This window comes from Brienomyrus brachyistius, chromosome 17 (genome assembly GCF_023856365.1).
Source record: "Brienomyrus brachyistius isolate T26 chromosome 17, BBRACH_0.4, whole genome shotgun sequence".
NCBI lineage: Eukaryota > Metazoa > Chordata > Actinopteri > Osteoglossiformes > Mormyridae > Brienomyrus > Brienomyrus brachyistius.
The window spans coordinates 18005969-18024370 of record NC_064549.1 but is presented as its reverse complement, the minus strand read 5'-3'; the positions used below and the strand labels follow the sequence as shown (position 1 = coordinate 18024370).

Below are 18402 nucleotides of genomic sequence, written 5' to 3'. Positions count from 1 at the left end.
ATTCTGTTCTTAAGAAGCCACTTTCATATAAAAAGGACACTTTTTACATTATCTATACAGGAGCACTGAATTTTCAACAGTTCTGAATATTACTGAACTGTTGAGACAAAGTATTTTTAAAATATGGTATTATTTTCACAATATAAAATATATTTTTTGTACCAATACATTAAATAGTACATCCAAGAAAAGCATTACAAACTTAATGAGATTCAGTATTGTGCAGTATTCAAGACAACCAAATAATAAACATAAATAAATAAAATTAAAAAATTACACACACAACAATCATGACTGAACTTTATAAATTGTTTTTTTTTATCTTTGCAAATACTGCATATAAAACACATAAGGTGACACAATGAATCATTTAAAGCTAATCCAGGCACTGAAAACGGAACACAGTTATCCATTATTTCATAAACACTTCTGTACACCTTCACTCCCACGTACAGCTATGATTTCACATGGCTTAAACATCCAGCACTACAGGATTTTCTAAATATTCACAGTTGGGTATTAAACACTGTTTCTTCTTCATTTAAAATAACTATAAACATTTATGCTGTAATATTTTGAAACACACATTAATATTTCTATTTACATTAGCTTAGCAAAGAACTTTAGAAATATATACTGACCAGGACCTCCTTTGTTCAAATTCATTCACAGAATATGGGTACACAGAGTTTTTTTTTTTTTAAATTACATCAACATACAAATGTTCCCATTCCTATATGGTGTTCAATTCGGACAAAATAGTGCCAAAGACACAACTGTAAAATGCAGACTGTCCCCGACTTACGACTGGGTTCCATCCCGACAGAAAAGTCATATAGGATCAGGATAGGATCATTTTACTGACTTTCAGGTGCCAGAATGAAACTGGGAGATGCGTATAAAGCTTGGAGGGTCAACTATTAGCAACTATCATAGGGCAGGCCATGCTCACTAGGTAACCTAGCACTACCGGCGTACAGCCGTCTGAAATGTATTTCTGAAATGTATTTTATATAATAATAACTGATACATTATTGATCCTCATAGGGAAATTGTCTTTACGCCTCCCCCAATTTGCATTTTGTAGAGCAAGCTGGCCACGAAGGGCAGCCACCTGCTGCAATGCCCAAAGAGCCGGAGGTTAAGGACCTTGCTCAAAGACCCAGAGACTGCGTTCAAACTGGCAGCTTTATGGTTATAAGGACACAGGCTTAGCCCACTGAGCCACATGAACTTACTTAATTTTAAAAACAATGTGCAAGTCGTTCTAAGTCACATAGAGTCTAAGTTGGGGACAGTCTGCATTATAACAAAAAGCGTCCGTATCCATGAGGCAGCTTTCTTCTAACTATACATTTCCCATTTTAAACTATTAAAATACATAAAACCAAAAACCAGGTTCAAGAAGAAATCTAGCTGGTGTACTGAGCTGGCAGCACAAATGATGACAGTCATGCGTCCTGCAGAAAACTGGCTCAAGTGATTTCATGTCCTATAGGTTTCTGCCAGAAGCAGGCCTTTCCCTTAACCTGTGGCCCACCACTTGGATGGTTGGCTTCCACATTTTTACATCGATTAAAACAGTAATGTAGTCTAAAGAATAATTGCTCTCCACATAAAATTCCAAAGCATCAGAGCACATAGCATGGCTATTTCTCCATCCTGGAACATCTGTGTTTTTACTTTATTTTTGAGCCAAGCCATTGCAAACAATATGTCATGTTTTCACAATATCTGGATAACACTGTCAAATGTTATGTGTCAGTGTGTCTGTCACTGGGTTCTTGAACAGTGCTCTGTGAAGACAGGTTATTGCATCTGGAGCTGCAGATAGTTGGAGTAGGGTGCTAGGAGCCAGCCCAATGTGAATCGAATGACATAATACATAGATAGGATCCAGCCGAGATTGTGTTAACTTTTGGTTTATCTCACAAGAAATCAGAAGCAAGTAAAGATTACCTGCTTCAGAATCTCTTTTCTAAGCTGCTGATAGCCTGCACAGGGGAAAATTCAGGAGAAATGTTACTGAAATTCACACCAATAAACCGACAGAATATCGCATATACTCTGTACTATTTATAGTCACGGAAAAGAGGGAGAGATGTAATAGAGTGTTGGACTTTAGGAAATATGACCCATTTTTGTCAAAGATACCTTACGTCAATTGAGGTCTTTTAATAAATCTAAAGGAGTTAGATCACGCATACCTTAAGATGCGTAATAAACCACAAAAAAGTGTCATAGATGATTTTATTCTTTATTATTTTCTACTATAAAGGTTTTTTTGAGCTGAATGGTAATGATTCTTTTGGGATGATTCGTTACCTTTCTGAGCTGCAAATTGTTGTTCTTTTATCACTTTATAGTATTGGTCTTTGTGGATGTGCATTATTTTTCGGTATTCGTTATGTATTATTGTTCAGTTTCGGCTGGGTGCTGTTATTCTGTGTCGGTTCTGTGTGGGTCCAGAAAGAACTCCAATTCCCATGCATTGTCTGTGGTATCCCAGTTCAGCCATCCTCAGGTGTGAAGTCTTCTGGGAATTCGTCAGAGGAGCTGCTCTTGTGAATGCGCCCATCGCTCCGCATGCTCTGGAAGGTCTTGCGGAAGGCCTCCATCATAGCATGTGCTAGCTTCTTGGCCTCTAGCTTCCCCTCACACTCTACTGCATGGCAGTCCATCTGGAAGGTGAGGTCGTCGTTGATCTCACGGTAGATCCAGGCAAAAATGTTGGGGTTAACGTTGTGGTCAGCTGTGCAATAAGCAATTCGTGCTACCTGGTAGGTGTCCATGGCTACAGTCGCCTCACCATGGCTATCCAAGTGGTGTAGTCTCACCTGGAATGGCCGAATCTCCAGAATAGCATTGGCATTGAGAACATCATCTTGAACCAGTGCCCTGCGCTCCCACAAGCCAATGACAGCAGACTCGGTGCACCCTGACAGAAATTGTGTCCCTGTGATGGTTACTTTTCCAAGGTATGTCACCTGCAGACAAAACAGAAAAGGCTTAGAACCTTCCAGCACTTCTAATACAAGACATACAGCTGAGAGGCTGAGAATGAGCTACTCTTCCCTTCTCTGATAGTAAGTGGAAGGTGTGGAGTGTCATTTGAGAGCACATCTGAAACTTAAGAAAACTCATCATTTCCCTGGCCACTATACAAACCATTTTGTGATTTTTTTTTCTGTTTAATATTGAGCACTACTGTAATATGAGGCAGGAATAGATGATTTTAGAGTAAGGGCAGAAGACAGAGCAAGTGCTATTTTTTGTGCCAACAAAATATCCTCTATACCTCAAAACACTCATCACACTGCACAGCACTGAGATGCAGATTAAACAAACTTAATATAAGCTGATTCTATAAAAATTACATGACATTTTCACCATATTATACCAAGGTTCGCTAAACAACACCACTGATACAAGCTTCAACGATACTCTTCAGAAAAAAATTGCCTTTAAAATGTGTATGTCTGCATAGCAACACAGTACTAAACAAATGAACATGTAAGAAACATATCCTGTTGCGCAATTATTTCAACAGAGATACAAAGTCTACTGAGGGGAAAAAAAATGGTCCTATTTGGTTTTACCAGAACTGGCATTTCATCAGAAAACATACCACATTTCCACATAAAGATACACCAGATATTTACCAATAACAAACACACTACCTGGGTGAGAATTTTTGAACAAGTGATCACCTAATTAAAAACCAAAACTGTCTTGCTGCTTGTAAATGGCCATTATCATGTTACACATAAGCAAACACAGAAAACCATAACATCTCAATGTCCTTTACTCCTGACTGCATTGCTTCTTTGTTTCATTGGCCAAGTACACGTTTCTGTGCCCAAAGTCTGCTGGACTGTGTTCCCTAACCTTCAACTAGGACAAAAGGCAGGGAGAGAGATTATTTACAAGCCTAAGACCTTCAGAATTTCAGAATCCAAGAACAACATTAGCAACCTTTGCTTGTGAACTGTTAGGTTCATATGAATACCTCAGCAATATTTTTGTTCTCAAAGCCATTCAGTGATGGGTACTTTGACAGCAGACTGTGGAATCTAATTCAGAATAAAAACATATGTTATGCCAGTTCAGTTCATTTTCACTTCCACATCATTCAGGACAAAGGTTAAGCAATGATTGTTGTCAGCTGCTGTTGGAGCATTTCCATGTGTGACAAGGCTTCCACAAATATACATTATGAACACCTTGTTCTATTTGGAAAGTAACGTTAGACCGCTTAGAGAATTAATTTAGAACATGAATATAGGTAACCTTTTATCCCTGGGTCAGCTATTCAAATTTAGTATTTAGTTTAGCCTAGAAAACACATAATAACATACACTGATCTGCTGTGTATACTGGATACATTATTGATAAAGGCATAATTTGGAGGGTTTGGGTATGATCTTGTTCACGATAATGCAGCTATCCAGGGGAATTCATTCAGATCAGAGGATTTGTTAGAAGAAGTAACCCTAGTGGCCACAATGAATATCTCCAGAACCTCTATTTGATGAAACAACAGGTGACAAATAAACAACAGAAGGAAACAGGTGGGATTTCAACAAATCCAGTTTGGTTGTAAAGGGGGACCGTGTTTATACACAATTTTTTTTAACACATTAGTCCATTTTGTTTCACTTTGGCCAGCTGTTTTTAGGATAATTTTAATTTTATTGGAAGACTGGTTCAATTTACATAGTTGACTTTTTCATGGTTCTGTTTGGAAAAATAACATTTGTTTCATACAAATATTGTCCGATGTAAGTGTGTACTAAAATGTCCATGGACTCAGCAGTTCCACAGCTTTTGTTTGGATCAAAAGGCCGATACGCTGTAGGCTGCAGAATGTTTATTGGGTCCCGATCCCACATGTGGGAAGTGTGGATATTATATCAATAAACAAAGTATCCTAGCATATGGTTCCTCAACCTTGGATCCAGTTGACTTAAAGTTCGGAGAACTTCTACGTGTTGTACCAGGCTGAACCAGCTAATAAGCTCAATTGCATCTGTAAACATTTATCACATACGCTCATACGTGCAGTGGATAGATAGCCTTTATATAATACATAGCAACTGGTTGATTGCCATTGGCAAAATATAGCAGTTCACCGTTTCCGGCCCCCTCACAGACCCTCCTGGGCTGTTTTATGTGGCCAGTGCGCCCCTGTAGTGGACACACTGTATACAGATGCAGTGGAGACACTTGACTTTCTTCTTTGTTCTTTTATTCTGATACTTTGTATTTTGATACTCTACCTTAGAAAATAGATTATGACGATTATGACTATGAATAAATTCTACACTACCAGTAAAACAAATGTACCATCAAAGCAAAAATGTGCTTACTTTTTCACTAATTTGTCTGGTTTATAACCGTAAGATGTAAGGAGGTAGAAGAGAAAGGGTCACAGTTTGACTTTTGGGGTTGCCGTTTTTGTACCTGTGGGAAGCAGCATTATTTTTATTAGTACAATTATATTATTATATAATATTATTCTGCGTTATTAAAGTCTAAAAGTTGTGACCCATAGACCCATGTAATAAGTGAGAGTACCATTCCAGTGTTCCATTGTGGTTCTATTAGTTCAGTATTTCAATTTTAGTTTGGCCCAAATAGGTCATTTTTAATTGAAAAAGCAATACCATTATATTCCACTATTTTTATTTGGTCTTATATTGGAACCAAACCACAAATTATATGGGGGGGGAAATGTATTTTTGTTATGTGAAATACGATCTACCGAAATAAGACAAATAGACAAAAATACATAAACACATTATGGCTAGGATTTCAGCAAACAAGTGGGCTCAACCCAAATATTACTATTATTAGAATATACTTCACATTAGACTATATGGTGAAATGTGCTGGAAATCAAACTGACCTGCAAATATCAACACTGAAGCTGTCTAAGGTTACTGCAACAGAAGAACCAGTTTAATACCAAACTGCATGGCTGATTTCAAGCAGACCAGGCAGGAAATACTTGCAATATTTTCACCCTTCAAAGATGATTTACCCCATAAAAAGTCTGTACTCTGTTGGGACTTGGGAATGTTAGAATGGAACAGTCCCTGGCTCAACTCAAGTTGTTTCTGCAAAATCTAATGATTCAGTTTGAACCGGCTAGAAGTGGATTTATTCTGGCAGAGGAAGGCTAGTTACCATTAGCAACCATGCCAGCCCAAAAAAACCTCCTTCTGTTCTCTCTTTTAAACACCACAACAACAGACAGTCAATAGGCATGCCTCTCTAAATGGCACTGCTCACATGCTAAAGTAAGCAGTTCATAATGCATAATACAAACCTGTTGCCTTGAATGGAGTCTAGACAACAACAGACTACCTGGAGTTGGCCACAATCATTGTTTCTATGCATAAATACACACTTGTGAGTTTTCAATATAATTCCACACAATTCTAGTCCTCATTTACCTTTATAAAATATCCCTGATACTGTTGCATTTGGTATAGCAAATTCACACATAACTGAAGAAAATAAATTAAGTGATGTCTGTGATCAGGTACACAAGAAAACATTCACCAATGATAATATTCCACTGCAAATTGCATTCCTATTAATTAAAACCCCATTACACAGATCTTGGCAAGCAGCTACATTTTTATTTTATACTGTAATACCTGTGATAGTCGACTTCAGTTTTCCGCATGCATCTACATTATGTATATTTATTGCATTGCTGTACTTATCAAGTCTTGTGCAGTCAATTTACAGCCTCTCGTGTATGTATGCTGTACGTGGCTCCGGAGGAACTTTGATTTGTCTCGCTGTAAACTGCACTTGTATATGGATGGGATTAGAAATATTGCCTCATAAATTATGAACAGTAGCCAATACTGAATTACAGATAATATCATAATTAACAGGTAAAAAGTGACTGGTGAGTTTGTAAATTATGCAGATTAACAATGTCCTCATTTTCTCAAAGAAAATAAATTCAGGAAATGTTTTGAGTATGAATAAATACAGGCAAATTATATATAGCTATTCAGGTGTAATTATGTATTTTGGATAATAAAATAAATGGTATGAGACTTTTGAAAGGTTTCCAGTCCTCAGTATTTAAAAGGCCTTACTGGGAGAGCTAAGTGAGAGTGTTTTGTGAGAGTTGTTATTAACACCATCTTGTTTATAATGCAAGTGATATGCATAATACGGAAGATCTCCCGACGTTCCCATGTTGATTTATGTGGTAGCCTGAAGGTGCGACATCTAATTTCCAAGACAAATATTTAAATATATGCAAATATTTGTCTGAATCTAGTATCAAACTTTTTATTTAAGAAAAGAAAAAGAAGTAAAAAAACAGTACCAATGGCAGCACTTTGAATTGTAGAAAAACTTAAAGACTGCTACTCTCTTCACTACTGCCTAGTAAATCACAATCTGTTATAGCTTCATGGGGCCCTGGAGAGAAGGACAGGAGAGCTCTGGTTCAGGTCTGGATAAGTCCTGTATGGCTACAGAAAACACTTGGGCCATCAGAATGATAATTTCTTTGAGAACTAATGTTTCTCTGACTTTACTGGAACATCCTTTACGGTAAAGGGATCTTGCAGGGCCTTTCATTATTCTTCCCCAATGTGCTGCCCAACAATTCCTTTTTTCTTTCTGAAGATCTCCAAACAAAATAGTTAAATATAGTTATTTAAAATATGTTACCTAGAGCAATGCATACCAGTGGCATGGCAGTTATAAAGATAACCGTGAGCACAGAAACGCAAGGTCAATACTGGTATATGGACAAGAAGCGTAGAACTGTAATAAGAGTTCAGTAAGAGTGAACCACCCATTTCCCTAGCATATATTCTTAGCACACGCAAACAGTTTTTTTATGATAACTTCTAGAACATTCCCAAACCTTAAAGGAAACCAATTCAAATAACTATTTTCCAGTTAGAAATTTCTTTTTAAGTTCTTGGGCTGGGGATTTTAGTCATTGATGTGCTGGCAAAATCTGACCACCACCTCCACGCAGTGCCAATTGGTAAAAAGGAACCCCCGGACTTCAGTCTTCAGAGACAGGTGAGCCAACATAATCATTGGAGTATTTTTTTGTTGCATTGATATTGCAGGTAAATTAAATTAAAACTCAAATCAAAACTCAACTTGTTGGGGTGTTCCCAGAAGACAACATGTGTTACTCCTGCCTGAAGCTATGTGGAAAGAGTGTGAAGGCTGCCCGCCTGTGAAAAGGGTGGGCTAAAGAAGAGAGTCCAAAAATTCTGACTTCAATCAACATTGGCAAGAAATAAAATGGACAGGTGCCATATTGAGGGACACTGGTGAAGGGCACAAAGTCATCTATTACATTCAAAAGGAAAATTGCCAAAGCATGTTGGTGGTCGTCAGTGAGAAACTGAGGAACAATCTTGTAGAGGTGCACCGAGTGTCTGATTGCCACATGCCTGTCAAGTTCAATACCAAGCCAGCCACTCTGCATTGTTTCATGAAACTGCCTGCTTAGCAGACAAGAAAGGAGAATTTTGGAACAATATAAAAAAGTCGTGGCCAATATGGCAATATTGTAACCGGTTGCAGTGGTATCCCGATATACATTTCAGAGTTATTGCAAGAATCGCAATACAGCAGTACATTTATATCTACTTTTATTTAGCAGATGCTTTAGTCTAACGTGACATACAAATAAGGAAAATAGCACATTAAAAATATGTGCTGTCAAGGAGAGGAATAAACAAAAGTTAGCTGAGCTTCCAATGAATTTATAATAATGGCAAACAGGCAAACTCACAATCACCTATCACACAACACCTTCATGTTCAGAGACTTCAAAAACAGACCACTGAGAAACAAATCAATTTCAGCTTGTATAAAATCTCAGAGCTCCCTGTATACCTCACTTTTTTGTCAATTATCTGACTCAGCGGATCTCAATTTAGTGACTAGATTTTGAAGTAATCCTTTTTAACAAGTTAGCTACGTTGGTTAAAAAAAACTTTATATACCAACATACTGTGAAAAATTGCACATTTTTCCACATGGTAAACAACAAGGTTCATAGATGGGTTGGATATGGTGTTGATTTAACAGTGTGTAGCAGGGCTGATGAGGAAGAGCTCCAAAAAAGGTTTTGCTTTGATTATATAGAAATGGTTTGTATTTGTGAAATCTAACATGGAACAATATACTGCAATTTGGAGGCATAAAGATATCATTTGGAGACATAAAGATACCATTTGTCCAATAGGTTGTAACACAGCCAATTTTTTTAACCACCTGAAAAGATAACGCTCCAAACAAACGGTATGTCAACACCTTCTTCAGAAAGAGGACCTTGCACCTTGCCATCTACACCTGCGCTGGACACTGAACACAGATTAATTATTGGCTGCTAGGAAGATCTGACCAATATCTGGTAGTTGATGCCAAAGTGATCCAATCCGATAACTTAGGCCTCCAGTATCATCTCCAGCTCAACCTCAGGCGTGAAACAAGAACACAGAGGATGGGGACTGAATATATTAAGTGGTGGAAACTCCTGGGTGCAAGATACAAATGGTGGGGGCCCTTTCCGAAATGAGCATGGATGCCACCTGCCTGGAAGAGGACCTCTAGAATGATATAGCCAGCCAGGTGCACACCGCAGCTGTAGAAGTCCTGGGAAGGACAAAAGCAAGCTGGAATCTCATGGACAATCAAATATGGTGGTGGGGCAACAAAGTCCAGGAGGCCAATTACTATTTGTCACATACTGCTCGTCCAATCCTCCTGTGTGCCACAGTCCTCTTGTTAACCTCGTGTGGACTACCTGTGTTTACCAGCTGTTTCGAGTTGTTTTCATTAGTCCGGTGTATTTAAGTCCATGTCAGAATATGTTTCCGTAGTCCCGTCATTGCATTGTTATAACGTCAGTTTAACGTCTGAAGTCCTGTGATTGCAGTTAGTGTAGTGTCCCTGCCTTGTAAGGCTCTCCGTCTCCCCATTAAATCCCTTTTTACCCAAGCCTTCATCTCCTTCTCCTGCTTCCCTGGTTTGAGCTCACCCAGTTATGACACTATTAAAGCCAATTAAAAGCAATTACTATGAAAACCTCTACTGCCAACTGGATGCATCTGTAGGCATGAATAAGATCTATTGCATCATTAATACGCAATGCCAGTCAACCAAAAATATCAGCCATGGCATTAACATCAGGAGTAAAGAGCCATTTTGTAACACTGGTGTGATTATTTTTCAAGGATCTGTAATGAGGAATACTGTCACCAGCTTGACCTGACTGGAGCATGTTGTGAACACGGATAGCAAAAGTCATATGGGCGTGATGCCAATTGTGAAGTAAATGCATGAAGCATGTTTCAGATGGTGCGGACACATGGTTAAGAGTGCGGAGAAAATGGTGGTGAAGAAGTCTCTCAGGGAATCACCTGCGAGGAAGGCCAAGATAGAAGATACGCAGTGTCCTGGATCTCAACAAGTGAAGATTAGCATGCAACCAAGCAGACACTGCAGCAAAGTGGGAGAAAAGCTAAGATGAAGAAGAAGATGAATCAATGGTAGACAAGGGGAGAATGGAGTATAGGCATATAACTGACTACAGAGACTGCGCTGGTATAACCATGGTTAGGGTAATGCAAAACCACTGTTGGGGCAGAAAGGGATGAAAGCATAGAAACTTAAGAAACAGTTTACACTTATGTGAGACAGACAAACACAATAAAACACCAGCTAACCACAACTAAACAACTGTGCATTATTCAAACATGTGTCTACTATCATCCAAACTGTGGAATGTGAAGGACATCCTTTTTCTTCCCCTCCCACACACACACGCACCCCAGATGTGAACTGGAATGTAAAAACACACAATATATACCTCTCACTTCCAGAAACTTATAATATAAGCAATAGAAGATGCATTTCCTCAGGATACTCATATGATCCATGTGCTTAGTGATATGTATCAGATTATCAGACTATTATTATTATTATTATTACACAAATGATACAATTTTATCATTAGGAAACGTTCTAAACTCTTTTAAAGTCAAACGATAGTCAGACCTCGCCTTATTCTCAATTTGACACGTACTGCATAATTACTGGCCTACTCCTAATCTGTCTTTCATTTAAAAAATTCTACCCCTATCACATCAGAACCATAAAATATCATAAATACATTGTGCATACAATTGCAATTTTACAAACATACACTATATGGACAAAAGTATTGCAACTATAACAGCTGCCACTTTTCTGAGAAGGCTTTCCACAAGATTATGGAGCATATCTGTGGGCATTTTTCTCCATTCATCCAGATGTGGATGAAGTCAGGCACTGATGTTTGATGTCAATGCCACTGTGGCACAGTCATGCTGGAACAGAAAAGGGCTTTCCCCAAGGTATTCCCACAAAGTTGAAAGAATAGAATTGTCCAAAATGTCTCGGTATGTTGAAGTATTAAGAGTTCCCTTCACTGGAACAAAGGGGCCAAGCCCAACCCCTCTGCAAAATAGAGAAGCATGACTCCTCATTCCACAGAACACGTTTCCACTGCTCCAGAGTCAAATAGTCGTGTGCTTTATGCCACTCTATCTGACGCTTGGCATTGTGCTTGGTGATGTGAGGCTCACATACAGCTCCTTGGCTATGAAGCTCCCAGCACACAGTTTTTGTCCTGGGGTTAATGCCAAAGGAAGTTTGGAACTCTTCAGTGACTGAGTCAATAGAGCGCTGGCAACTTTTACAGTATGTATCTCAGCACTCGACGACCTCACTCTGTTACTTTACATGGTCTGCTACTTCATGGCTAAGTTTTGGTTATTCCTAAACACTTCCACTTTGCAGTAATACCACTTACAGTTGATCATGGAATATCTAGCAGAGAAGATATTTCACAAACTGACTTATTGCAAAGGTGGCATCCTATGACAGTATCACACCTGAATTCACATAAGAAGAAGAACATTAGAAATTTACAAATGAGAGGAGGCCATTTGGCCTATCCATACTCTAACTATGCGCTGTGTAAAGAAGTGCTTCCTCAAATTCATTTTAAAATATTCTCCCGCTAATTTCCACTTATGGCCACGAGTTATATTTAAACTAATACTGAAATAGCCATTTGGCTGAACAGCATCCAGACCTGATAGAATCTTATATACCTGGATCATGTCCCCCCTTAGTTTCCTTTGTTCGAGCCTAAACAGATTCAGCTCAGCTAACCTCTCCTCATAAGACATTCCTCTAAGACCAGGAATTATTCTCGTAGCCCTACGTTGTACCTTTTCCAAGGCAGCAATGTCCTTCTTAAGGTATGGAGACCAAACCTGCAGACAATATTCTAGGTGGGGTCTTACCAAGGAATTATATAATCATAGCATCACTTCCCTTGTCTTAAACTCCACACCCCTAGAGATGTAACCCAAAATCCTATTGGCCTTTTTTATTGCTTTCCCACACTGGCGAGAGTGGGACATGGAAGCATCAACATACACACCAAGATCTTTCTCGTAATCTGCTGACTCTACTGTATTGGTGTGAATATCATTAATGTAAATTAGGAACAATAGTGGTCCAAAAATTGAACCCTGCGGTACCCCACTATGAACGCAGGCCCACTGTGACATTGTCCCTCTAATAACTACCCGTTGTTTCCTGTCTGTTAACCAGTTTTCGATCCAAGCTGCTACAGTTCCTAAAATCCCTCCAGCTTTGAGCTTAAGCAAGAGCCATTTGTGGGGGACAACATCAAAGGTCTTCTGGAATTCTAAGTAGATCACATTGTAGGCCTTTTTGTGATCAATTTCTCTTATAGCTTCCTTAAAGAACTCAAGTAAATTTGTTAAACAGGATCTATCTGTCACGTCCAGCTCGTCCGATCCTCGTGTGTGCCACGCCCCCTCATCATCCACATGTGCTTCTCCGATTGTCCCCAGCTGTTATTTTCGGCTTGTCTTTTGTATTTGGTCCGCGTCTGAGTCTGTCTTCCCTAGACTTGTCATTGATGTTAGTATGATGTTAGTGATGTCCCATTCTGCCCGTAGCCATCTTTCCCTTAATAAATCCCCAGCTTTCCCCGCCTTTTGCCTCCCTGCTTCGTCATTCCCTGCCTCCATCCTACCAGCCTGCCTGTCCGCACCCCCCAAACCTGACACTACCTCTCCTAAATTCATGTTGGCTATCCCTCAGAATGTTATTTGCATCCAGGTAATCTACCATTTTCACTTAGATTATAGCTTCCATTATTTTTCCAGTAATGCTAGTTAAGCTGATTGGCCTATAGTTTGCTGGGTTACTTCTATCCCCTTTTTTGAATATGGGCGTTATATTAGTACGCTTCCAATCAGAAGGTACCACACCAGCAGATAACAATTTCTGGAATATTAAAGTTAAAGGTTGGCTAAGAATATCCTTCATGTCTTTTAAAACTATAGGTAATATGCCATCAGGGCCCTGCGATTTATTTATTTTGTGTTTATCTAGGCTTAGTACCACATCAGCCTCAGTTATACATATATTGGTCAAAGACGACGCAGTATTCGTACTAAATGGTGGTGTTACTCATGTTCTTTACATTTAGCTAATGTAAATGTAACCTCTCTGAATGCTCATGTAAAATAATCATTAAACTCATTTACTTTATCAATGTCATTTTAAGGGTGGCATGGTGGTGCAGTGTTTAGCACTGTTGCCTCACACCTCTGGGACCCAGGTTCGAGTCTCTGCCTGGGTCCCATGTGTGTGGAATTTGCATGTTCTCCTCATGTCGTTATGGGATTTCCTCCGGGTACTCCAGTTTCCCCTACAGTCCAAAAAAAACATGCTGAGGCTAATTGGAGTTACTAAATTGCCCTTAGGTGTGCATGTGTGAGTGAATGTTGTGTGAGTGTGCCCTGCGATGGGCTGGCCCCCCATCCTGGGTTGGTCGTGCCTATTGCTTCCGGGATAGGCTCCGGACCCCCCGCGACCCAGTAGGATAAGCGGTTTGGAAAATGGATGGATGGATTTCATTTTCAATGATAAGGCCCTTACTATCCTGCAAATTACTGATTTCATCTTTTAGAGCTGTTTTGGAATTAAAATATTGGAAGAAACTTTTATCGTCATCCTTAGCCTCCAGTGCTATTTTTCTTTCGATATTCCTCTTAGAGAGTCTAATGTTGTTTTTTAACTCAACCTGTAGCCTTAGATACTCCTGCTTAGTTTTTAAATCATTACTTAATTTACATTTGTGGAAGAGAGCCCTTTTCCTCCTGACTTTATTCTTAATTTCCTTAGTAAACCACCTTGGTTGTAGTTTCCTAGATTTAGTTGGAAACAGGTATGAAGTCCTCTTGCAATGTGCTTTTTGAAAAATTCCCTTGCCTCTTCAACTGTTTTGCTATTTAACTCCATCCAGGTTACAGTTTCTAGTTTCAGTCTCATACCATTAAAGTTAGCCTTCCTAACATTGTATACTTTTGTTTTGGACTTTGCTCTTCAGAAAGTAAATTTAACCTCAAATTTAATCATGCTATGATCACTGCCGTCTAATGGTTCTAAAACCTCTAATTTCCCAATCCTATCCTGTCCATTAGAGAAAACAAGATTAAGAAGGGCTTCTCCCCTGGTAGGGGTATTAACAAAGTGAGTAAAAAAAAACAATCCTGTACTAATTCCACCATCTCAAGTTCATTTACAGAAGAGCCTGTGAGACTGTGTCCCACTGAATCCCAGGTAAATTAAAATCACCCATAACCACCACATCATTTTTATTACTCATAATCCTGATATCGTCATATAACATTCTGCTTTCCTCTGCAGCTACATTAGATGCTCTATAACAAACCCAGACAATTAGGCCATTTGAGTTTTTAGCATCTACTTTTATCCATACAGCTTCTGTATTTTTATTTTTATCAGTGAGCTCCCTTGCCTGCAAGTTTTCCTTTACATGTACTGCAACACCACCTCCCTTCTTGCCTGTCCGGTCTCTATGGAACAACATATAACCATCCATATTATATTCTTCACCATCCATTCACTCATTCATGTTTCAGTTATTCCTATAATGTGGTAAGTGTCTGATGATATTAAAGCCTCTAAATCATGAATTTTGTTTCTAATACTCCTAGCATTTAAATACAGACCGCAAACGGTAGGCTTTTTACAGTGCCCACTTTTAATATTTATTGGGGCTTTCTGTCTCTCCCCACCTAAATTCTTAACTAACCTCCCTGCCCCCTCAGTCCCTAATTTAAACATTCCTCAACTTCACTGAGGTCTTCAGAATGGCCCATTCTTTCACAAATGTTTGTAGACCTGACTGCATGACTAGGTGCTTGACTTCATTCACCTGTGGCAATGGGTCTGACTGAAACACTTGAATTTAATGATTAAGAGGTTTGTCCCAATATTTTTGTCTATATGGTGTATGTGACGCCCGCTCCGTCCGCTCCTCGTGTGTGCCACGCCCCCTAATTACCCACGTGTGATTCCCTGATTGTGCCCAGTCGTGTCTCGTTCTTTTCTGATTAGTTCCCTGTATTTAGGTCTCTGTTGTGCACTAACCGGTTGTCTGTCATTGATGTTACCCGGTGTTCGTCGACCTGCCCTGAATAAACCCCTGTCTACCCCGATTTCTGCCTGCCTGCCTGTTTGTGGATCGCTCGCACTTCCTGAGCGATCTTCCGTCCTGCTCGCCCGTGACAGTGTATTTGTTGATATTGGTAATATAAGATGTCCCCCACTGTCGAAAATGCATGGATGATTAATTCTTTCAATTATTAAGTCAATTTAATTTGTTTTACTTGTATACTTTCTTTCCCAATGTGATCAGCATAAATGCTTAATGCAGAATCAAGCAATACCTAATGCTACCTGTATTTGTTTGGTAAGCAAACTTTTAGTAAAATAGAAATTAAAAAACTTCAACCCAGACCTAATCCTGAAATTTTAAATTTACCATTGCAAAATTTAAGCATTTAAGCACTAATTTTCACGTTAACTCTATCCAGAACACCTTTCTGACAGTTTAAAAGTTCAAAAGTACAACTATTCCAAATACAGAAAAATGAATATGTACATTCATTAGCATGAGATTACACTAGGCTGTATGTATTTCTGAGCCTAATTTCTGATGCATCCTCTACTGCTCCTCATTTCCACATATGATGTTTAGTCTGTTTGTATCTATAGCAATAACAACACCCACACAGAAACATCTTACATAATGTTTTTTTTTTTTTTTAATCTGGTACATAATATTCCAGTTTCTTGCTTTCCTCCAATGGTGTGAGCTGTATCATTTCCTGCAAGAGGAACTGTCCCACAGTATGGTGTATGCCTACCATCTGCAAAAACATAGCACATCGTATAGGAAAAAGAATGCGAGAATCAGGCCATTAAAACTAGATTAGCTGCCAGTAGTTTTTGATTTCTTTGAAGGAAGCATGCATCAGGTTTTGTTACTTTTGAGTTTATCATTCATGGTAGTAATCGAAAGATTATCGAAATGCCACATGAGGAACCAGCACCTTACACTCACTGTTATCATTTGGTATTAAGGATGTTAACATGGCTTCCACAACAGGGCAAAACAAATACCTGTAGATTGTCCACATTCCTCTCAGGAGTGAGCAAATCAATATGCACTTTCCCAAAAAGAGCAGAAATGGAATGGCACATCCCACCACTTAAAGACTGCAATCCTGTTTTCAAAAATGTTGGGATACTGTGTAACATGTAAATAAAGACAGAATGATTTACAAATCATATAAACCCATATTTAGCTGAAAATAGAACAAAGACAACATATCAAATGTTGAAACTGAGAATGGTTTTTTTTTGTTTGTTTTATGAGAAATATTAACTATGTATGCTACCCCGCCACTCTTGCGTGATGCTTGTCTCTGAGTAGCAGAGTACTGGCAACTTGTAAGAAGTGGTGGTACAATAAAGATTAAAATATAGCAGTTCCGGTACTGCTTCATTCTTATTATGTATATGATGACTGCTTATATGATCCTGCATTTGCGACATGCCAGCACACACTTCCACTTTACCCAGACCTGCAGAACTGTCATAAACGTGGAAATGAGTTGCATTGTGAACCTGCGGTGGATTACTTTACCTCAAGGACCTGGATTGTGCATCTCAATAAATTGAAATTGAATTTGCAAACTGAAATTGAACTGGGAGAAGTGAACTTGTAAGTATAAAGCGTTACATTTTCCAGGTAGGATAAATACAGCTTCAAGTTACTGGAATTCAGATTCAAACTAATAAATTCAGATTCAGTTTTTAATGCAACAACTGCAGATTAAAGTATACATTATTCATATTCAATTTCTAGTGGCACAAATATCAGCACAAACATGTTTACCACTGTGTTGCATCATGTCTTCTTCATGTCTTCTTGTATTTTTTTCTTCATGATGCACCAAATATTTTCAATGGGTGACAGATCTAGACTGCAGGAAGGTCAGTCTAGCACCCGGACTCTTCTACAGAGCCAAGCTATTGTACACACAGAATGTAATTTGGCTTTGTCTTCCTGAAAATACAAGGCTTTCTCTGAGAAAGATGTTGTCTGGATGGCAGCATGTGTTGCTCCAAAATCTGTATAGATCCCTCAGCATTAATGGTGCCTTCCCAGATCTGCAAGCTACGCAAGTCATGGGCACTAATGCACCCTTATCATGGACACTGGTTTTTGAGCTGCCCATTGATAACAAGCTGGATGGTCTCTCTCCTCTCTAGTCTGGAGGACACCATGATTTCCAAAAAGAATTTGAAATTTTGATTTGCCAGACCACAGGAGTTCTCTATCTTGCCTCAGTCTGTCTTAAATGAGCTCTGGTGCAGAGAAGTTAGCAGTGTTTGTGGATCATGCTTAGACACGGTTTCTTTATTGCATGGTAGAGTTTCACCCTGCAGTTGTGGATGCCGTGACGAACTGTCTTCACAGACAATGGTTTTCGGAAATGATCCTGAACCCAAGTGATTTCCACTGTAGAATTGTGTCTGTTTTTAATACAGTGCCACCTGAGAACCCGAAGATCATGGCTTGTCCCTTGTGTACAGAGATTTCTCCAGATTCTCTTAATCTTCTAATATTGTGTACCATAGATGCACTATTTGCCCAAGCAGTCTTTCACAGAGTGGTGAACTTCTCTGCATCTTTACTGCCTCTACCTCTCTGGGAAGCTTATTTTATACCCAATCCTCTTACTGATCTAATTAACCAATTAACCTTATTGGTTGTGAGATATTCAACCAGGTGTTTGTTTTAGCATTACACAGCTTTTCCAGTCTTTTGTTGCCTCTCTCCTAATTTTTTTGAAACGTGTTGCTGGCATAAAAAAAATTAGCATATGTTTGTCATAAAACAATGCGGTAGTATTTACTGAGCTGGGG

At 39.0% G+C, this 18402-nt stretch overlaps 1 protein-coding gene across 1 annotated transcript in view; it reads right to left on the bottom strand.

Annotated features, from left to right (window-relative positions):
- Window positions 1-286: 286 nt before the first annotated feature.
- pid1 (phosphotyrosine interaction domain containing 1) overlaps window positions 287-18402 on the bottom strand; it is a 51436-nt gene continuing 33320 nt past the window's right edge. Inside the window, exon 3 of the mRNA XM_048982427.1 lies at window positions 287-2987. Coding sequence (XP_048838384.1) covers window positions 2511-2987 — 477 coding nt within the window. The 3' untranslated portion in view covers window positions 287-2510. The remainder of the gene's footprint in view (window positions 2988-18402) is intronic.